We start from the raw sequence: 23,725 nt of genomic DNA, 5'->3' as shown, positions 1-23,725 counted from the left end.
CCATAATGCGCTGGTAGCCTCAGCATTTCAAGGACAACAATCACAACATTCTTGGAATAATTGAATGATTCTGGATTTTACGAAAAAGTTGCCATTTGAAACTGATCTCCCTAATCTCATTTAACATGTTTCCAGTGACAGACAAAAATAACCCTGTCCTTGGACTAGAGAGAATGTGATACAAGAAAAAGTGCATGAATCATTGCATACCAAGGACTTGAGGTGCTCACAGACTAAACGCTAATCCCCGAAAAGCAACCCACGCCATGGGATGTTTTGTAAGCCATTGCTAGGCTTCTCCAGACATCTGTGTAATGCATGCAATGAATAATCCACTTGTCAGCTGATTGATTATGAATAATTCTATAGCAATGGTTTACAAAACATCCCATGGCGTGGGTCTACTTTGCGGAGGGACAAGCCACATAAAGCATTTTTCACCGAGCGAAGTGAGGTCTAAGATTCAAAGAGCATTTCTCTTCATGTTTATATACGGCGAAACGCGGAAATAGATTTCCATGAAATTTGACAGGTATGTTCCTTTTTTAATTTCGCGTCAACGTATATATATAAGGTTTTTTTGAAATTTTGCATTTAAAGGATAATACAAAAGGAAAAGGAGTCTCCTACGAACGCCAATATTACCATAAAAATCAGACTACAGGATTATACATTATAAATAAGCTGTTGAGTGAATTATTAATTGCATGCAATAAATATCTCAATGTAACTTGCTAAAAAATCAGCTGTCGTGTGGACTATTAATTGCATGCAATTAATAACTGAAAGTGACATAGTATTCTCTCTCGACCTTTCTCTATTTCCAACTCGGGTTGACCTATTGCCAGTATGATGTCTTGAAAGAGCTTTTGATGTAAGCATTTTTGATACACCAACCCCAACAGCCATTAGCCGTTTTCACACCGATATCTAGCCGACACGACATACAGACAGGATTTACTCTGATTGACAGTATAAGAGGAGGCTGTGGTTTATAACTGCGCGAGGTCTACTGTTCACAGAACTACTAGTTTACTATTCTAATAACCAGCTGACTACCAATACGAGTTATAATGTAACATGAGCTTCAACCTCGAACGGTGAAAGAGTGGCTGGCGAGGTAGGGATGTAGGGGAGAGAATGTCTCTCTCACACTGCATGCGTACGGCCAGTGTAGAGAATGTTGCAGGTGATGATACCGGATGCCGAGACAAACTGACCAAACTTTTACCCCAACCCTGAAAAAATCTGAGTTGAGTCCCATGCAGTGAGAGTCAGAGGTTGGCTGGGCAGGAAGCTTGAAGCTTTCCAATTGGCTGATTTAGTTGGAAATCTGGAATTATGCAGTTGATAATCAGCCAATCAGAGAGCGAGCTTCCCGCCCTGCTGACTCATGTGAAAAATTCTTTAAATAAAAAGCAAACCTTTTAACTCTCCCATACTTCTCCAGAAGGTAGTGAGCCATAGAAAGAAGGTGGCAGTGCATAAACGTCTTATTCTAGTATGATGATTATGACCATGGCAGATGATAGAATCTATTTTATCCTATACGGTTAAACGAGCAAATTCTGTTTAGATGTTTATAAATTATGTTTGTATTCACCGGATCTCAAAAACGGCTCTAACGATTCTCACGAAATTCAGAACATAGTAGGTTTATAATATAGAGATTCGATTGCACTAGGTCTCATCCCCAGGAAAACTCGCTGAAGGTCATTAAAAGAAAAATTATTATTCATCCTTGGAAAAACAGCTGATAACAATTATTTCGTCGTCTGTTGGTGATGGAAGTGAGTGAGCGAGTTCATGTGTGTGGGACTGTGTCAAAATTATGACTCAGCTGTTGAACTTTTCTAATCAATCAGGTACTTAGTGCCGGTTGCAAAAAAGCTGGGTTATTTTTTATCCTGATTAATTCCAGTAGATCCATCTTTTTGAAATGGTCTTCTCTGATTTGGTTCACGTGAAATTAATCAGGATTAACATTTAACCGGCTTTTGTGCAACCGGGCCTTCGTGAGGGAAATTTTTGCATTCCTCTGGGAATTAATCTCAATTCACTGTGATTAGATAGAACATTTCTGTAAGAATGTTATTATAATTTCTTCTTGCATAACAAATTTTTTATGCTTTTGTACTCAAGAGCGAAGCTCGGTCCCCGATATTCACATCTGATGCGATCAAATCATCAGGACCTCACGGTTACAAGGTTATGGTCACAATGACAAGGTGTCATGGCATCAAGGTCCCCCCCACACAACCAGTTATTTAAATAATTATTAGCAATGAGTTTTAGCAGGAGTATCCCATCTAATAGCACCCTTGTCTTTTCTGTTTGTATTCAACCATATTTTTATATTGGCATAAATAAATTCAAAATATGTCAATTCTGGGTGAATTTGGTTTTATGCTTTGGTTATAAGAGATGATTCCCCGGTCAAGCAGACTGCGGAGAAGACAAAAGTAGTAACAAGTAAGTAAGCTCAAGCTATGGTTACTATATCTGTATCACATGCAGATATAATAATCAGCTATCATAATATTATTAAAACTCTTACTCTGAAATAGTATCTTACGTCACAAGTATGGGAAGGGGCCTTTTCCAGGTGAGAATGATGTTCTAGTCGAGGCATTAGCCAAGACTAAAATTTCATTCCAACTCTGCAAAAGACATTCACGTCCAAGTAGCGTACACTATTTTTTATCTTAATAATATGAAGAAGAATAATTGAGAAATAGAAAACATTACCTGCCTGTGCTGAAGTTACTACATGCATTCTATAAACATAACCTAGTTTACAAATTCCGAATCAGGAATTTTGTAGAAGTTGACAAAACATCCACCTGGAGTGCTGAAGGTGTTTTTTTTTGTAGCAGTTTCTCTGTTCCTATTTCGGAGCTAGGAAACATACTCGACTGTAAAGAAAACATATGGTTTCATTACAGTAGAGTATGCTGTAATGAGAATCATATGTTTATTTGTTCTGCAAAAAGCTGTTTACCGGTCTAATTTCATGCATGGAAAACAGCTGAGATTGAATGACTATGACAAAAATTTTTATTCTGTATTTTAACACTAAACAAGAGTTCTGCGTTTCTGCATAAACCCAACATTTCTAGTAGAGAATGTCCAATCCCACTTCATGGGATAAAGGATGACAGACTGGATTACATTTCCAGAGAAGTCACAGTCTGTGGTGTGCGTGCAGAGACAAGCTGGAACGAAAGGTCTCAAATTGTCGTAGTCTCATATTCATCATCATTGTTTGTCGTCGGCTTAGTTTGTTACACAGCTGCCTCATTATCAGCATGTGATTGAGGTTATGTTCCATTGTTTTTATTTTTGATTTGGTTATTTTTATTATTGTATCATCTATTATGTAGTCTATAATTTAAATTGTTTCTAAAAACCAAGAATAAAGTAGTCTTTTCAAGCTGAAAATCATTCTTCCTTGCTAAATTTGTACAAAATGCTTGGACACAGTCGACTGATTTTCCCTCAAAATGATCAATGTATTGTGAAGGTAAGCTGCTTACTTTTCATGTTTTATTTCAAATTAGAAATAAGCTTAAGTGTAGAGATAACTTTTATTCAACCCATATAACATTATGAAAACCTTGAAGATAAGTTAAAAACTGTATTCAGAGATCTTCAACAAACTTCCCACCGATGTTCAGGAAATGGAACTTGAGAGATTCGAGAAAGCCCTGAAAACTCAACTTCTTGAGCGGCCTTTGTACTCGCTCAACGAACTGGACGAAGAGACGCTTTTTCCTGCCGGATGACCCGGCTGTGTACACGACTACGACGCGGTCTATCTGGCACCCCCAGTCAACGACCCAGACATCAAGATGTAGAATTTTTACATGATAACATAAGAACACAATAATTTTGTGTCATTATAATCGAGACCCTGGGTTTGGTAAAAACATTCAACTAGAAAAAAACATAATTATTGTGTTTTATTTTATGATTAAGATAAGGATATAGGCATTTGAAGGTAGGCCTAAAGTATTTATTATCTTGACTTTGTACTTATTCAATCTTGAATTAAAATTAAAGTAGAAGGCTTTAGGCTAGTCAAAAAACTATTTAGGCTTCAATGCTATTTTCCACTTTATGCCTGACGAGTCCAGATAATCACTATAGGTACAATCTAGGTTCTGTAGCTTTGTCTATCGGCGGAGAGCCACTACCCACTAGTCTACAATATGACCTGTACAAAAAACATTGAACATTTTTGAAAATGTATCTTTCCATAAGCAGCAAATGCTCTTTTGTATCTTCTCAAAAGGAACATTTTGGTGTTACGTCAGCACAACAGAGCCATCAGTTGACACTTGTTTGATATGCTCTATCCATTGTTGGTGAAACGTTGCAACTCTCATTCATGAAGAATCTGTGTGTAGGGAGCTTCTTCCGTCTAGGATCTCTGCAGCCTGATATTTTTGAAAAGCCGTAAATATTACCTCGCAAAACATACCTTGCCTTTACGCCGTTTCAAAGTCACAGAGGCGAAGCTGCGGGGCGCGTACTGTAGTGCATAGCGAGATGGCCACAGGCTGCCATATGAAACAATGGCTTTCTTTTTATGAGGCACCTATTAATACTGTACCGCCGTCAGTAGCTGAAAGCATATGTACAATGAAAGAATAGGCTATTCGGTGTGTTATTAAACAAGTGCCAATTGACTAGCATTGATTGAACCACAGTTTAAACTTCACTTATGAATATTAAAATTAAATAAGAAGACTAAGAAAATTGTCAAAAATCACAGTCTTTATTGATAATTAGAAAGATAGTTTTTCACTTATGAAGACGGAAGCACATGGCGGGTTGAATGCAAATCTATCTGTCAACCTCATTGAATTGTCAAAAGTTCATAAAAAATATCTCACCTTGGTCGCAAAATACATTTCCAAGGCAAGACAGCCTTTTTATAAAATACGCCTTCGCTCGCAGTGACCTCTTGAAGCGTTCTAGAATAGAATAAATTTTATTTTCCAAAAACATAAAAATGCATAAGACATTGTCAGTAATAAAAAGTAAGTAACGGGCTAAAAACAGCATAAATTTCAAATTCTGAAATATTTGCCTGAATTACAGACGTCAAGTCTTATTATGTGATCATAGTCATTATGGTGGATCCAGATCAATATCTTTTCCGGATCCACACGTTGTCCCAATGCGATCAGCGCCTTAGAGTGTGGATCGGTGGTTTGCCAGCGCTGGCCAAAGTTGGCCATCGCGCCTATTTTTGTCGAGCGGAGACCTTAACTGGGAATTTGCTGAGTGGGTACCATACCATACTTAACCCTAAGGAACTATTTTATCCATTTCAATTCTTCTGACAGGAAGAAACTATGGATGGAATTGACATAAAAGTGAAAACAGAAGTCCTTATCAGTGACATGGAATTTGAAGATGATGATGAAGAAGAACAAGAAGAGATATCGGAATCTGCACTCCTTGAAAATGTAAGTGATGATGTGTTATATTTCACACACTTTCTATTTAGTATTAATTGCATACTTTTTTACTTTATAGAATAACCAAAATGCATAAATAATGCTAGCCTTCCCATTACCCACACATGAGTCTGAAGCTTAAGGGGGCAACACCCTCAGAAAAATACGGTAGGCTTTATTACATAAAAATTTTAAATCAAAGTATAATGTTTTCAACTTTAATTGATTTCCCACAACATGTTTCGATAATGTCATTTTCAAGTGAAAACTTGATTTTTATTGTTTATGTAAATACGAGAAGCCCTTACCATAGAGAAATAATAGCGTAAGTAGATATCCCATGGTATAGAACGTTTATGTCGCAACTTTTACTGTTATCTCAAGCCGATAGTCCACGTAGTTCTTTCCCGTGAAGCTGTGTGACGCTCGTAGTCTCTCATACTGTGCCGTTCATACACTCTCACCTAAACAAAACAGTAATAATTGACAGTAATTGGTTTGAGTTAACTGTAAAAGTTGCAACATAAACGCCCTATACCATGGGATATCTACTTACGTTATTGTTTCTCTTTGCTCTTACCAAGAAAGTGGATACGATAGTATTGATGTTATACAATTAAACTGGAGTGATCCGTGGTCTAGTGGATAGAGTGCTTGCGTAGCAGCATAGAGTTCCCGGGTTCAAACCCTCTCAATACCAGAAGTTTTTCAACCAGATCACTCCCGTGTTATCGGATGGGCACGTAAAACTGTCGGTCCCGGCTAGTATGACAGTCGTGAGGCCCATTGATGGCTTAAATTAAAAGGTTAATTTTAATTACCTCGTATTTGTTTGCCAAATTTAGGCGGTGGGACCTTCCCGCAAGGGACTCCCCACCAAACAAAAGCCATACGAATTTACTTTTTACAATTAAACTTCAATCACAACACGTCAAAAGGTTTGCGAAAACGAATACATCTCTTTAGAAGTACCTTTTTTGTTGGGGCTACTCTTAATAATTATCAAGAAATAAAAATGAAAACCCATGTAAATTTTTTTTTTAATTTTTACTCACAACATGTTCCATAATTGGTGTCATTGATACTTCAATTTTTATTTTATTCTTAATAAATCTTTAGACGATATGTATAGAAAATTAGTTACACCTCACTCGTTCATCCACAGTGTAATATTAATTAATTACAACCTCGATATGTATAAATGCCAAAACAATATATTTCTATTCACACATGATAGATAACTATTTGTAATTGCATGAAAAAGACTAAGAAATTGTAAAAAAAAACCACTGATTTATTGATAATTAGAAAGACCGGTTTCGGTTATTACACCATTGTCAATCTCTGATAAACTGTTTAGCTGATAAACAATATATTTCTATTCACACATGATAGATAACTATTTCTAATTGCATGAAAAAGACTAAGAAATTGTCAAAAAACCACTGATTTATTGATAATTAGAAAGACCGGTTTCGGTTATTACACCATTGTCAATCTCTGATAAACTGTTTAGCTGATAAACAATATATTTCTATTCACACATGATAGATAACTATTTCTAATTGAATGAAAAAGACTAAGAAATTGTCAAAAAACCACTGATTTATTGATAATTAGAAAGACCGGTTTCGGTTATTACACCATTGTCAATCTCTGTTAAACTGTTGATCAGTTTATCAGAGATTGACAATGGTGTAATAACCGAAACCGGTCTTTCTAATTATCAATAAATCAGTGTTTTTTTGACAATTTCTTAGTCTTTTTCATTCAATATGAATAATTACCACAATATCAACTTCTCAACTACACAAAAAGTGATTTCTAATTGCATTTTCTACAGGCTGGAATTGGTGACCAATCAGTGTCTGAAATGTTCTCTTCAATGCTGGAGGATATTGAGAAAGATAAACTCCAACTCCAAGGTGACTCTTCATCAGTGCATGTCGCATCACCGCAATCGGAAAAGTATAGCAAATTAATTAAGAGCAAAGGTGTTTCAAACACTTGTAAAGTTTGTTTTTTCAAGCACCAATCAATGAAAGTCATGCAACAGCATTGTAAACAGCATATACAATCCGATCAAGGAGAAAACTGCAGCTACATTTTATGTAATCTATGTGATAGAAGGTACAAACATCTCTGCCATTTCTATAAGCATCGAAATTTGATCCACGTGAAAAAGTATGAATATTCTTGCGGGGAGTGCGATAAAACGTTCAGATCTATGGATTCATTACGAGTTCATGTGAAATATTTACATCAGGGTTTTGGGAGATATCGAGAAAACCCTGAAACCCGTGTTTGTTCAATTTGCAGGCAAAGGTTTCGACGACCAAATTCGTTGGCAAGGCACATGCAAGAAGTACATGAGGGTATCAAGTATACTTGTGCTTTGTGTAATAAACTATTCACACAAAAGGCTTCAGTCAAAAAGCACTTGTTTTCAGTCCATTTCAAAGATGATCGTTTAATCTGTATTACTTGTGGGAAGAGTTTTACCGTTCGCAGCTCTCTACTAAGACATATCGAGCGCAAGCATAAGAAAAAGTATTTTTGTAATTACTGCATGAGCGGCTTTGAAGGAAAGAACATGTTAATAAAGCATTTCAAGGAAAGTCATTAACTTTGTTTTCTATGAATTGAAGTAACTTCGGGACTAATAGGTTAGGTATATCATTTATGTATCCATATTGTGATAAACCTTTGTTTTCTAGTAATTGGGGTAACTTCGGGACTAGATATTAGGGGTATCATTTATGCATCCCTATTGTGATAAACCTTTGTTTTCTTGTAATTGAGGTAGCTTCAGGATTAAAGGTTAGGGGTATCATTTATGCGTCCATATTGTGATAAACTTTTATTTTCTAGTAATTTGGGGTAGGTTCGGGATTATAGGTTAGGGATATCATTTATGCATCCATATTGTGATAAACTTTTGTTTTCTAGTAATTTGGGGTAGCTTCGGGATTATAGGTTAGGGGTATAATTTATGCATCCATATTGTGATAAACTTTTGTTTTCTAGTATTTGGGGTAGCTTCGGGACTAGAGGTTAAGGGTATCATTTATGCATCCCTATTGTAGGAAATATATTATGGAATGTTTCACACACTTGGCACCATACTTTTTGTGTTTACTGCTAGAACCAAGTTATTAAAAGAGGAAGTTTAGCATGCGTCTGCTCTGCGAATCTAAAACAAAATTTCTAAATGTTTCAAATACCTCAGCAATATGTTATCGTGATAATTTGCAGGACATTCTGAGAACTGTGTATACAGAGCAAGGCAGATTGTTTTAGTCCTTCTTGTATATACAGAGTGACACAGAATAACGGGAACTTTTTAAAACGTCATAAAACCGTAGTGGGAAGTGCAAAAATGGTTTTATTCAAACTAATGTAAAATTCAAGACTTGCCATTTGAGAATTATTAACACCTATAACTTTTTGACAATTACTTCTTTAATATGGCTTTCTCCTGAACCAATACACTCTTGAAATCTGTGTTAACGATTCTTCATTGATCGCAGCAACATCTGCGTTTCCTGGTCCCATGATTGTCCACCTACGGTTTTCTGTTTGTGGAGCTATCTCAAATCAAACTTTTTCACAACTTGACCAATAACTGTGGTTGAATCATAACCGACAATTCAAAATGAAATTAACAATATCCCAGCTGAAATGTTGCAGCAATCGTTCAGGAATCGTCAACACAGATTTAAAGAGTGTATTCGTGCAGGAGGAAGCCATCTTGAAGAAGTAATTGTCAAAAAGTGATAGATTTTATAAATATTTCTCAAATGGCAGTCTTGAACTTTACATTAGTTTGAATAAAACCTTTTTTGCCCTTCCCACTAATGTTTTATGGCGTTTTCAAATGTTCCCGTTATTCTGGGTCACCCGGTATTAGTGTGGTACCGGTAGTTTCAATTCAAACCTTTAGATGCCTTGATGAATCAATAAACCTTTATTTTTCTTATACAACCTATAAACTCTCACAACTCAAAACACTCGATTCGCCATTTTTTCTTATGTTAGATGCATTGTAAAATATTAAATCTGGGCAGATAAAAAGCCCTAACAGAAACAGTAATAGGTCTGAAAATAAAGTAACTGGCTAATATCGCCAAATAGATAATAACTAAGATTAGATAGCATCAGCTTGTTCTGGCTAAATGGTACAAGAACCTAAAAAGGATTTGAAGGAAGTTTATTGCTCATAAATAGATTATTATATAAAATATTTGAAGATTGAGGTTATGTACATGTATTCACGGATCGGTGACCTAGAGATCGATCAAACCGAGGAACGTAGAATCTGACCAAAACCCCTTGGCAGAGCTTTATTGCAATCAGATGGTGTGCAATGTGAAAAAACACCTGTCCACGTGGCTAATTATTAGGTAGCATGGAATTATATTAATGTATAGAATATTAACTAGCATGTAAAGAGCATAAATAAAAAACCAAATAAAAATAATTTAATGTATTCAGGAAATAAGAGTTACCAGGCGCATGAATACCGAATAAAATTTGCATGCACCAATAGTAAAACGGCAGTTAATAGGCGGCAACTGTAGGCCAATTCAAAAATATTTCTATATATTTATATAAATGTAATAGATTTTGTGTTAAAACTTTGTATAGTCTATGTTATCGATATGGCTCGAATGCAAAGAAATTATTAATCATACAATCTAAGCAATATTTTGGCATTTTTTTGTAAGATCTATTTGAACCTAATGGCGGAGGACTAAGATATTTAAATTTTATGCTAATTTGAAAGTCGGAAAGAGGATCTGTAAAACTTGAAAAAGAAGAACCAGACTCGCCAGCCAAATGCCACCATAAGAGGACCCCAAATATTTTAGAGCGTAGTACCTTACTAATGATTTTGTAAAAGTTAAAGTTAAAGTAAATTATTAAATTTCTTAAAAGACTTCGTGATGCTATTGTGAAGCAGAAGTCATTTTCATTTGAATTAAACTTATAACCCCTCGGAGGAGACGATTCCGGCTACCATATTCCCGGACCACATGGAGTTGGATCGACATCGGCGGCTTACAAGAAGATTTTCGACACGTGAGTGATTAAATTTGAATTAGTGATGGGCGCCCTAGTGCTTCGAATTAATCTGATGATCAAAGCTAGCTCGCCGAAAGGGTTTTATTATAAATTGAGAAATTAATAAGAGTAATACTTGCGCAAGTAAAATTAGTATTAAAGGTATTTCATTGAAAGAAAAATATAGATCAATATTTCAGAAATTTCTATTAAATCAAAGAAGTACAAAATCTAGGCTATTAAAACATATGCATATGATATTTAATTTTTTTGCAATACAATTTGCGATAATTTATTATAGCTCTAATTCACTAGATGAATGGCTCTACTTATTCCGTCAGGTGCCGAATCTTGCACCCTGAGATAAAAATATATATTCGATACAAAGAAATCTACTAAGTACTAGAGATTTTAATATATATATATTTGGATTATTAGAGGCTAATTTATCAAGCTGATCTTAAAGCACATATTCTTAATTGAATTGTCCAAGTCGACAAGTATTAGCAAGCGCATATCGCAGCTACATGCAAAAGAATGCATATGATTTTAAGATAAAGGCACATGGTAATGATTCGTGCCATAAATCTAGAATATAAAATTTAGCCTGTGATATTTTACTGATTTCAATTATTGTTCTATTTTTATATTATATGTTTTATCGCTCTTTATATATTTCTTGCCTCGATTTATTTTTTGCATTATTTGTGTAATATATGTATGAACGTTCATGGTGTGCAATTTATTTTTTATTCCTCAACACTATAGTATAAGTATCATATTTATATATATTTATTATTTATTGAATTACAAGAGTTATAGGAGAAGCCCATATCTAGGCCTATCAAGATTTTTTAAGACTGAATACTATTAGAAAACCACGACCTAATTATATAATTATATCAAATCTCATGCTTTACCGACTGATGCCAAGCAGGAGGCTAATCGTTATTTAAATATAAAGAATAACGTGACATAAAGACATGGCGCCCAACGTGGGGCTGATGATGAGAGCCAAGCTCATTGAATAATTATTTGAAATTAAGTCAATAACCATATTGAAAATTATAGATAACTTATACGAGTTGTGAGGAAAACTGGCGAAGGGAAATTTGTATTACTTTTTGGGGAATCAATAGCTTTAAATAAAGAGAAATTATATGTTTTAAAGAAAATTTTATATTATTAGTACTGTAAAAAAAAAAAAAAATACATGTCTATAGAGAGAGATTATATTTTACAAGCCTAAACTGCTATTACTTTCTAGTCAAAAATATATTATGTGTTTAAGCCGGTTGGAAAATAAGTCACAGCCTGTAAACTAGCCAAGAATAAATCAAAACAAAACATTGGGGGCGCTAGAGCATTATAAAAAACTTAAGTATAAATACCTTGTGTATGAGTATCCAAACACTTTACACATCACTGTTTCACTGTAAGTCCCGGTTTGTGTCTCTTTTTTAAGCATTTTCGCTTATCATTTTTATCACTGTTTAATTAGCATTTATCATATTTGACATAATGAATCACACTCCCGCAAACTCTGAAGTTTCATATATGTACGGCGGTTGCACAGATCCCACTTTGTCGACTCCAAGCACATCAAACCCCACCACGGTAGATGCCAATACGCCACGAGAAAGGGAACCAGGAAGCGTCGGGTCGATAGTCTTCGATCCACCAGGTCTGCAACCTCTATCATCCACTCGAATCGACGCCGCTGACACACCATTGAATCAACGGATAGTAGAGATCAACTTTGAAGGGGGCGAGGAGCAGCCTGCAGAACCCGCATCGCCGGAGGCCGAGTCACACCTGAGCAAACAAAGTATATTTTCAATCACAGAGTTAGATCCGCTTCAAAAGGTAATAATGGAACAAACTAGCAGTACTTTCAATATTATGTTACAAAAAACAATGGATAATATGATGCAGGAGATTAAAAAAGAGATTGCTACAGTAAAAGAGGAAAATAAACAAACAGTGGAACAGGGCATGAAAGAGACCGCAGGCGCTATAAAATCAGTAGAACAACGGTTGGATAATATTGAAACTAAAGTAGAGAATCATAGGGAAGAATTAAAAGCAATGATAACCCTACAAAAAGAAAGTCAGGATAAAGTTACGGCAGGATTATCGGAAAGGTTGGATACGGTTACATGTGAACTCAATGAAAGGATAGATAACCTAACCACACAAATCACTACACCCGTTCAGGATATAACAAATAACATTAAGGCCGATTGCCACCAAGAAATCCACAAACAAATTACCGTTGCCAATCAAACATTAACAACTACAGTTGACAAAAATATTAACAGTATTAAAGAAATACAAAATAAACAGATTAATATGTCCACAAAAATGAACCAACTGCAAGGTAGCATAAATCAAAATACAGAAACCTGTAAAGCTTTAAACGGAACTCTACTAATTCAAAAATCCACTCTGACTCAATTAAATCAAGAAATAAACGCAAATAAAATTACACATAATAGTCAATGGCAGATAACACAGGAAAAAATAACAGCATTAGAAAATCATATTCAACAACGACCTCAAGGGATTCAAACAGACAACCTCAACGTACATAGTATATTACAAGGACTGGGAAAATTTGATAATACTGATCGCCATTTGCAACCTCAACCATTCATTGATCAGATAAAATTAGTACAAACTCTCGCACCTACCTCTTGGAATTTTTGGCGTCTTCGTTTGACTAGTTTATTGATTGGCGAACCCCTGATGTTCTTTCGGAGTAGAGCCCATGAATTTACATCATTGGATGAGTTTGTAGCTGTCTTCCTGGAACAGTATTGGAGCAGAAGTAAACAGTTGGACGTGCTAGCGGACATTATATCATGCGATTTCAACCCTAACTTAGACGGTGCATGTACCACTTTCGTCACTGCCCTACAGTTTAAAAATTCTCAATTGAGCGAGCCCATTAATGAATCGGCATTAGCAAGTATTATTTTAAAGAAGCTACCGTATCAAGTTAGAATGGCACTCGCCACACAACCCATTACTGATTGTAAGCAGCTGATAAATCATTTATATGGCATACAGTCTGCAATGGCAATATCAAACCACCGTTCAGACCAGAGATACGCACCAAATCTACATAACTCAAAATTTAATCAGTATAACAGCCAAAATTATGAACCGGTATCATATGATCGCTATCGATCTGCTCCTCAATTTGAACGCCGCTATGAGCACAGGCAAAATGGTAACTGGAATAATGAAAAATTTCAAAATCGTACAACCAACCACTATGCCCAGCAGAGCAATCGTAAGAATCACTATGATGGCCGTGATCGATTAAACTCACATAATAATCACACACAAAACAATTACAACCGAAATTATAAACCGCCACCTCAGCAAATAAGTACAAACTACACATTAGAGCATGCGTCCAGATCAAATCACCAAAAAACACAGAACCCAACACCCAACAACCCGCCACCAGATACACAGAAAGCTACAGCTAATAAACCAGGACTATATGATACCCCCGATATAACACCTACAAGCTCCAATGAAACAAACAAAGAAAATCCAGATATTTTAACATCATACACCACCTTTAGAAATGATCCACCGAAAATATTATTAGGAGAACAAAAGCCAACACCAGATAAACCACCACCAAAAACCGCCGCCCACCATGCAATTAAAACCAGCCGCAAGCAACAACCCATTTTAAGTATATTGTTTCCCGCCGAAGACCCATCACCGCAGGAAGAGCAGTCCGCACATCAAGAGACCGCCACCATGTATCTGCACACCACACCCGCGCATCATTTGACCCCACAGCAGACCAAGGACCCGGACCAAGAGGACGACAACAGGGAGGACGGACTACCGGACAAGAGGAGCGACCACCGCAAGGCCCGGAGACGGAGGCGCCCGAGGACACCCAGCCGACATCAGGACGAGGAGGACGGCATTCGGGAGAACATGCATCGCAAGGCCCGGAGGCGGAAGAAACGGAGGAACCGCGCGCGCCGATGGAAGCCGCATGCGCATTTTAAACGCCCGAAGAGGATACCGGATCGTCACCAGGATGGAGGACAGGAAGCCAACGTCATGCATCCGCGGCACATTCGTTTTAAGGAAGATGATCAACGATGTGACCGGAAGAATGGGCTAAGGAAATGGGATAAAAACGGAGCTACTACTAGGACTACTACTGATTCATGCCTGGATAATAATAAAGTGGACTATTTATGGAGGTTGATGAAGGATAAACAGTGTATAAGAAGAGTGAAAGAAGTAAGAAATAATGTGAATAAAAAGGAAGTAAATAGTTATTATATGATGAGTGATTATATTGTTAAAATGATGATAAATGTTTTGATATGGTGTTTAATGTTTGTTATAATGGCTGTGATATTAATAAAAGACTGTGTTGTAGATAGGATGGAAAATATTATATTGTTATTATTAAAAGAATCTAGTATTGATGAATGGAAAGTTAATATTATAAAAATAGTTATTGTTGTGAGCCTACTAATTTATAATGAACCAAGATCAAGAATATTAAGTGATAATGAAAGGAAGGATGAGTTAAGAGTACAGATTGATTGGAAAAAGAAATTATTATTAAAGGAACAAGGAGTTATTTGAAGAAAGAATACACAAGATACCAGGGCTTTAAATTCATGGTGAAAAAAAAATTATCAATTAGGACAGCCTCAACAATCAACAACCGGACAGCAGATAACCGAACGGCCTACAGCAACAACTACAAACAGAATACAAGGAGATGCAAGTAAATCACAACAATTCTACATGAAATATCATCGAATTTAAAATAAATATGATAAGAAATCAAGGAAAACATTATTATCATACCGATTACTGACCTTCCTTAATAAATTTAATCTTGGCATAGAACCGCGTGGCAACAATCCAATGTTTTAATTCCTTCCAGCCGTTAGAAGCCTGCAATAAGAAAAAGAATAATTTTTAAATGTGTAATTAAATTAGCTACATCCACTAAAAAAGGACACAAGCGGGGATAGTATATTTAAAATTTGTAAATTACCTTTAAAGAAAAAAAAATGCAGCAGTTAGGTTAATAATTATGAAATTCGACAGCAAATTATGTAGAACCAGTGACCAGCTGGGCAAGGCCACCTGAATCAAATATATAATGCCTGCAAACATATGATTATGAAAAAGTATGGTAACCCAAAATTGTTATTTATTATTGTTATTTATCATATTTATTAATGTCGGTATATTTATTTATATGTTTTATATTTATTACTTTTAATTATGCCACGTTTGTTACCTGAAAAGACTTAAAGTGAATACAAGCTACCAAAAAACCAAAGAGCCATTAGCAAAGGAGAAGTATTGTACCTGATGTATAAAAAATTATTTATATTAAGACCTAAGAAATACTATAAGATATAAGCCCAGAAGTTTTGTGAATCGAAATTATTGTCTAAAAGGAATCATTTATGAGAATTATGAAATGTGTGTAGTTAGATTGGCGGCCCTGCAAGCGGCGAATTTAAAAATTACTATGTTTTAAATGTTGTCAGGAGGAGTGCGTTTAGAAGTTTATATTTATGATATTTTATGTGTGTTGAGGAGGAGAATTTGTTATTGTATTTGATAAAGGTATAAAGGAGATGCAGCAAATATGTCTGCGATCTGTGATAGAAGTATGAGAGTATAATTTATAAATAAAGTATAGTGTATATCGATGTATTGAAGGGTGGGTTTTCATTAAAAACATTGTGATTCTCAAATATTTTGAATTCAAACCCAGGGGCGCGTGTAAAATATTAAATCTGGGCAGATAAAAAGCCCTAACAGAAACAGTAATAGGTCTGAAAATAAAGTAACTGGCTAATATCGCCAAATAGATAATAACTAAGATTAGATAGCATCAGCTTGTTCTGGCTAAATGGTACAAGAACCTAAAAAGGATTTGAAGGAAGTTTATTGCTCATAAATAGATTATTATATAAAATATTTGAAGATTGAGGTTATGTACATGTATTCACGGATCGGTGACCTAGAGATCGATCAAACCGAGGAACGTAGAATCTGACCAAAACCCCTTGGCAGAGCTTTATTGCAATCAGATGGTGTGCAATGTGAAAAAACACCTGTCCACGTGGCTAATTATTAGGTAGCATGGAATTAATATTAATGTATAGAATATTAACTAGCATGTAAAGAGCATAAATAAAAAACCAAATAAAAATAATTTAATGTATTCAGGAAATAAGAGTTACCAGGCGCATGAATACCGAATAAAATTTGCATGCACCAATAGTAAAACGGCAGTTAATAGGCGGCAACTGTAGGCCAATTCAAAAATATTTCTATATATTTATATAAATGTAATAGATTTTGTGTTAAAACTTTGTATAGTCTATGTTATCGATATGGCTCGAATGCAAAGAAATTATTAATCATACAATCTAAGCAATATTTTGGCATTTTTTTGTAAGATCTATTTGAACCTAATGGCGGAGGACTAAGATATTTAAATTTTATGCTAATTTGAAAGTCGGAAAGAGGATCTGTAAAACTTGAAAAAGAAGAACCAGACTCGCCAGCCAAATGCCACCATAAGAGGACCCCAAATATTTTAGAGCGTAGTACCTTACTAATGATTTTGTAAAAGTTAAAGTTAAAGTAAATTATTAAATTTCTTAAAAGACTTCGTGATGCTATTGTGAAGCAGAAGTCATTTTCATTTGAATTAAACTTATAACCCCTCGGAGGAGACGATTCCGGCTACCATATTCCCGGACCACATGGAGTTGGATCGACATCGGCGGCTTACAAGAAGATTTTCGACACGTGAGTGATTAAATTTGAATTAGTGATGGGCGCCCTAGTGCTTCGAATTAATCTGATGATCAAAGCTAGCTCGCCGAAAGGGTTTTATTATAAATTGAGAAATTAATAAGAGTAATACTTGCGCAAGTAAAATTAGTATTAAAGGTATTTCATTGAAAGAAAAATATAGATCAATATTTCAGAAATTTCTATTAAATCAAAGAAGTACAAAATCTAGGCTATTAAAACATATGCATATGATATTTAATTTTTTGCAATACAATTTGCGATAATTTATTATAGCTCTAATTCACTAGATGAATGGCTCTACTTATTCCGTCAGGTGCCGAATCTTGCACCCTGAGATAAAAATATATATTCGATACAAAGAAATCTACTAAGTACTAGAGATTTTAATATATATATATTTGGATTATTAGAGGCTAATTTATCAAGCTGATCTTAAAGCACATATTCTTAATTGAATTGTCCAAGTCGACAAGTATTAGCAAGCGCATATCGCAGCTACATGCAAAAGAATGCATATGATTTTAAGATAAAGGCACATGGTAATGATTCGTGCCATAAATCTAGAATATAAAATTTAGCCTGTGATATTTTACTGATTTCAATTATTGTTCTATTTTTATATTATATGTTTTATCGCTCTTTATATATTTCTTGCCTCGATTTATTTTTTGCATTATTTGTGTAATATATGTATGAACGTTCATGGTGTGCAATTTATTTTTTATTCCTCAACACTATAGTATAAGTATCATATTTATATATATTTATTATTTATTGAATTACAAGAGTTATAGGAGAAGCCCATATCTAGGCCTATCAAGATTTTTTAAGACTGAATACTATTAGAAAACCACGACCTAATTATATAATTATATCAAATCTCATGCTTTACCGACTGATGCCAAGCAGGAGGCTAATCGTTATTTAAATATAAAGAATAACGTGACAGCATGTAAGATCAGACTGAACTATAATAATAATAAAATATTGAACTTTTACCATCAGCCCGTTTTGACTGAAGCTTGGATAAAAACATGTAAAAAACATATTTTTCAAACATAATATTAGGAGTAAAATGATGTGCCTTATGACAGGGGTTGCTATTTGTAACAATTGAACCTGAATCCGGCCCTGAAAAGGTACAGGATTTTTTTAAAGGATAAGTTATGTTTATCAATAATTTATTGAAAAACAATCAAGTCGATATCTTGTTATTTACTCTGCATCTGTCATAGACAATAGAAATAAAAATGTTGGACATTCATCTGTTGCACAAATAATAAGAATGACCACGTAAAAAATGCCTAGTTTTCAAAGTAATATAATTATACCGTGCATAATTAACTGGAGACTGCAGATATTCTTTGATATTATTTAATATAATGAAATCCATTCACTATAAATCTTAGTAATTTTTCTCCACGATCCTATTGTCCAGACATAGCCTATTGGATACGATTTCAAATGAGATTAATGCTATCCTTTTTAGAATCTATTAAAAATATTATTTATATTTTAATTGTTTCGTCAGCTATATGTATCGAAAGTTATATGCTGGTTATGTTGTTTTTATTCTGTTATAAAATGTTGCTAGTTGATATAGTTATAATGTTTATGGTTATTCTTCAAAAACCAAATGTTACCGTACATGGGCTTTTTTATTAAAACATTTATTGACGAAACTGGATGAATTTTCATTTAATCATTCACAATAAATCACGAAAATAAGGAAAAGTCACAATAAAGTGTCAAATTTTATTATAAATGATTAAAAATAGTTCCTTTATTGCTCCAATGATTCATTAACAGGCACATTCAGGAAATGTAAGGAGAGAAAAAAATTATCAGTATCAATAGCTGATAAAATAGTGTCTTTGATTATGGATACGTTTAGTATCCATATCTCTTAATATATATCTTATACAATATATCCCATAGTCCATATTATATAATATCCCATAATTAATCCATATTATTTCTAAACGTATCCAAAATCAAGGATAGTGTCTCGCTCCAATTCGCGCTGTATCTATGAGACCAAGGGACCGCTCGCATTTCATGTGACGAGACTGAAGCTAGCGCGGCTATGAATTTACGAATCAAGAGAAAGCGCATGAGCCATAAAAATGCTCTGTCGCCAGTGTCAAGTGGTCAAGTGTGCCAGTCCAGTCTACCCGTGCCAGAAGCAGTCAGCTGGTGGGCAACTTTTACTGTCTGGTCAGACACACGAACCGGTTAAGCGTTTTACTCAATTTTCTGTTATTTTTTATGTGGAGTCGTGAAGTTATATTCATTTAATTAACTGATAATGGACTCACAATGTAGGCTTGCACAGGATCTGAGGGGTTTGTTGATTCGCCTTGGGAGGCCGTATCTGATCTCGTATCACTGATAACGAATCACCCTATGATATTGTGAACTACCGGTAAGTTCCAAACGTTTACCGCATCAATCGTAGGCTAATTTCAACACTCATTTTTCTAACATGAAACTCCTTACAACAGTGGTAGATACATATCAGAAAGTTTTGAATAATTATTGAGGTTTCTATGGTATTCAGACCCGGTTGCACAAAAGCCGGTTAAATTTGAATCGTGATCAATTTCACGAGAATCAATCAGAAAAACTTTTTCGAAAAGAAGGCTTCTCGTGAAATTAATCACGATTAACATTTAACCGGCTTTTGAGCAACCGGCACATATTTTTCCAAATTAATATTCATGCTCTTATTATTTTAAATTATTATGAATCAAATTTGTAAGTTGTAGGCCTAATATAAGAACAGTTTTTTGAAATTAATATTCATGTTCTTAATATTTTAAATTCTTACGAATCAAATTTGTACTTTGTAGGCCTAATATGAGAACAGTTTTTTGAGTTTGCGCTTGAAGAGAATGTGTTTTTTAATAGTTTCACTTTTCTACAACATTGAGAAGTTTTTGAAGAATTTGGTGAGCTTGTAGCAAAAGTTTTGCTCGATTCTTTACTGGATCAGGAAATTTTGGACTCAATAGAGAAAAGAGAATTTGTAGACGGTATCGCCAAGAATATGAGCCAACTATTTATTTAAAAAAAATGATAATGGATCTAATGAGTTAGAACCAGTTGTTAATTTTTATTTTAATAAAACAAAAAAGTTACCTAGGCTACTCTATAACTTTTATAATTTTAGTAGCACTGTAGAGAAAAGTGAGTGTTTTCCTCTATTTATTCATTTATTTATGTAATATGACAATTCCCACTGAGTCTAACAAAACCCATAGTGGTACAAAACAAAATAGCACTGAACATGAATAAACTGTAAATATTAATGTAAAACTTGAATTATGTTAGATGAGCACAGTAAAAATTTATGTAAATTAATTTATATGGAGTTTCTTTTTATTATAATACTAGCTGGTCCGGCGACTTCGTACCGCCAAATAGTTTAATGTATCTCATGACAAACTTTAGCTGGATGCACACCTGAGGAGGAGCGATGCGGTATTTTATTTAGATAATTTTCCAACTGCAAAATAAATAATTTACTAAAAATCAATTAATTCTGAACATAGAAGACAGCACAACTTTTCGAAACAAAGCAATGTCTTTAGAGCATGTAAGTATTTAACCTGAGGCCGCACTGCTGGATGGTTACACACAGAATAGTAATTTTGTTTTTAGTCGGGGCGTTTAGAATAGAATACATGTGCGGTTATGGAGCAGCACACACTCACGTCTACTATCTACCGACGGCTGTTGTATGACGCAATGATTAAAACAGCTGATTTTTATTTCTGAGTAGCCAGCTCACAAATCTTCTCCCATAAGGATTATATGTAAATTTTGAAGGACCGTAGAAAAGAGTCCTGAAGTCGAATTGTAAATTTGTTAGGCCATAGACCTGGTCCTGAACATAACGAACACAACTAAAAAATCATCAAATTCGGTGCACACATAAAAAAGTTATTGAATGTCAAAATTTGAGGCTCGCTTTTTATTTATATCGATTTTTGTTCTTGACTCTTTTATTAAATAATTGTTCTACAGTAGAATCTCGATAATTCTCAATCCTCTAATTCGTAGTGGAACCTCGGCCCCTTGGAAAACCTTTACCGTATAATTCGTAGTAAAGCAATGTGTCATCCATGATTGCTCTTTGCTCAGTAAGTATTTAGCATTCTATAGTTTATATGTTCTCTTCAACCTCCATAAAATTAGCCACCTCTTCCTCCCCCTCCTCCTCACCCTCCTCCTCCTCCTCCTTCTCCTCCTCACTCTCCTCCTCCTCCTCCTCCTCTCCCTCCACCTCCTCCTCTTCCCCCCCTCCTCCTCCTTCTTCTCCTCCTCCTCCTTCTTCTCCTCCTCCTCCTCCTCACAATCAAAAATAAATTTGTAATGAAATACACAAACAGGCTTCATGGTGGGGTGTGCTGAAAAGAAAGAAAGAAGGAAAAATACCTAGCCAACTATCGTTTCTCATGTAATAGGCAGGTAGAGGGTATAAATGTAAGGGATGAAAGGGTAAAGAGGAGAAGAAAAAGGAAGTATTTGAGAAGATAGTAGAAAAAAATGTGCAAAAATTGTAAGCGAGTCCACATTCAACAAATGTATCTAAAAGAATTGGCCTTGCAAACAGTAGTATTTGAGCAGAAATCCAAAGATTCATATACGTCGATATGGAAGACGAAGTTACTGTATGTCCAGGTTTTTATTTCTAGTTTAGTTTTTCTACTAATCTTAGAGTCTATGAGTCTATTATTCACAAAATTTGATATATACTGTACAGTTTGATAAATTCTCTAAATAAAAGTGAATTCTGTTATGTCCACTGAGAATAGGCTACTAATACAAACAATATTATTGATCACAAGTTATTTAAATTAATTTATGTATAATCCACAAAATTTGGTATAGATACTGTACATACTGTACAGTTTGATAAACTCTACAAATAATAGTGAATTTTGTTATCTCTCAGAGATTAGGCTACTAATATTATACTATTGGTGGGCTAAACCATTTACACTGTCCTGCTGGTCAGTGGATTGATGAGGGGGGGGGGTGATTTGCGAGGAGATATTGTGCATAGAGCGGCAGATACCCCACCCCCACGCTCTAACATAATACCATAGAGAAAAAATAACGTAAGTAGATATCCCATGGTATAGGGCGTTTATGTCGCAAATTTTACTGTTATCTCAAGCCGATAGTCCACGTATTTCTTTACTGTGAAGCTATGTGACGCTGGTAGTCTCTCATATTGTACCATTCGTACACTCTCACCCGGCCAAAACAGTAAAAATCGATAGTAATCGTCAGTAATCGGCTTGAGATAACAGTAAAAGTTGCGACATAAACGCCCTATACTATGGGATATCTACTTACGCTATTTTTTCTCTATGATAATACCTGTACGAGTTTATCAGGAAGTAGAAGCATCATAATTACGAGTAGAAACGTCGAGAAAGAATTAGAGGCCATACTATAAAATTTAAGAAACACGACATCAATCACGGCTAAAGTAATAAAGCGATGCAGTTTTTGCAACAATCCGTAACAGTAAAAGTTGCGACATAAACGCCCTATACCATGGGATATCTACTTACGCTATTTTTTCTCTATGATAATACCTATACGAGTTCATCAGGAAGTAGAAGCATCATAATTACGAGTAGAAACGTCGAGAAAGAATAAGAAGCCATATTATGAAATTTAAGAGACATGATATCAATCAAGGCTGAAGAAAGAAAGCGATGCAGTTTTTGCAACAATCCGTCCCAAATAATAAATTAGGTGGATTGTTGCACAAAAAAAGATGTGCAACAATCCACCTAATTTATTATTTGGGACGGATTGTTGCACATCTTTTTTTTTCTGGCCTTGGATCAACAATTTTATTTTAAGGAAGACGAATTGAAAAAACTGCCAACAATGACTACTCAACAGTGAACTCGAATTGATCCGTCTCCTTGGCTTGTAATTAGGAACTGATTGACCGTGGTGAAGCCTGGTCTGTTTTCTCTCCTAACAAGGTCCAGTGACCTCAATGCTGTGAACTGAACTGTCCAAGATTTTAGAAAATTTTCAAGAAGCATTTTTTCATACTTCAAGGTTTCTCATCTAAGATTGATTATATGGGCTTCTCAAATTTCATCATAGTCTGTAAGGTACCTAATTTTTCGGTGCAAATTCGAAGAGATGGTGGTTTTTGAGTCAGTGTTCGCGCTGATAAGCTGTCGATTAAAGTTTGGAATCATGCGCCTTCTACTCTCGTTGGATGGGTGACCGCTTGCAAGGATAGTATATAGCTATATCTATATACGATTCTTGGACCGCTTGAGCTAACTCCTCTGAATATGATT

General features: G+C 35.1%; 2 protein-coding genes across 2 annotated transcripts in view; both read left to right on the top strand.

Moving 5' to 3' along the window:
* Positions 1-3,288: 3,288 nt before the first annotated feature.
* On the top strand, positions 3,289-9,514 carry LOC111053265 (zinc finger protein 416). Its single transcript, XM_022340114.2, has 3 exons — positions 3,289-3,523; positions 5,355-5,477; positions 7,312-9,514. The coding sequence occupies exons 1-3, from the start codon at positions 3,470-3,472 to the stop codon at positions 8,092-8,094; spliced, it is 960 nt and encodes a 319-aa protein (XP_022195806.2). The 5' UTR covers positions 3,289-3,469; the 3' UTR covers positions 8,095-9,514.
* Positions 9,515-19,520: 10,006 nt separating this feature from the next.
* The window catches only part of LOC111053268, a 40,793-nt gene continuing 36,588 nt past the window's right edge, over positions 19,521-23,725 (top strand). The window contains exon 1 of the mRNA XM_039420004.1: positions 19,521-19,806. The gene's annotated coding sequence lies outside the window, so the exon portion shown is untranslated. The remainder of the gene's footprint in view (positions 19,807-23,725) is intronic.

The sequence above is a fragment of the Nilaparvata lugens genome, chromosome 2 (assembly GCF_014356525.2).
Source record: "Nilaparvata lugens isolate BPH chromosome 2, ASM1435652v1, whole genome shotgun sequence".
NCBI classification, from domain to species: Eukaryota; Metazoa; Arthropoda; class Insecta; order Hemiptera; family Delphacidae; genus Nilaparvata; species Nilaparvata lugens.
Note: the sequence above shows the minus strand (reverse complement) of the source record. Positions and strands in the feature narration are given on the sequence as shown.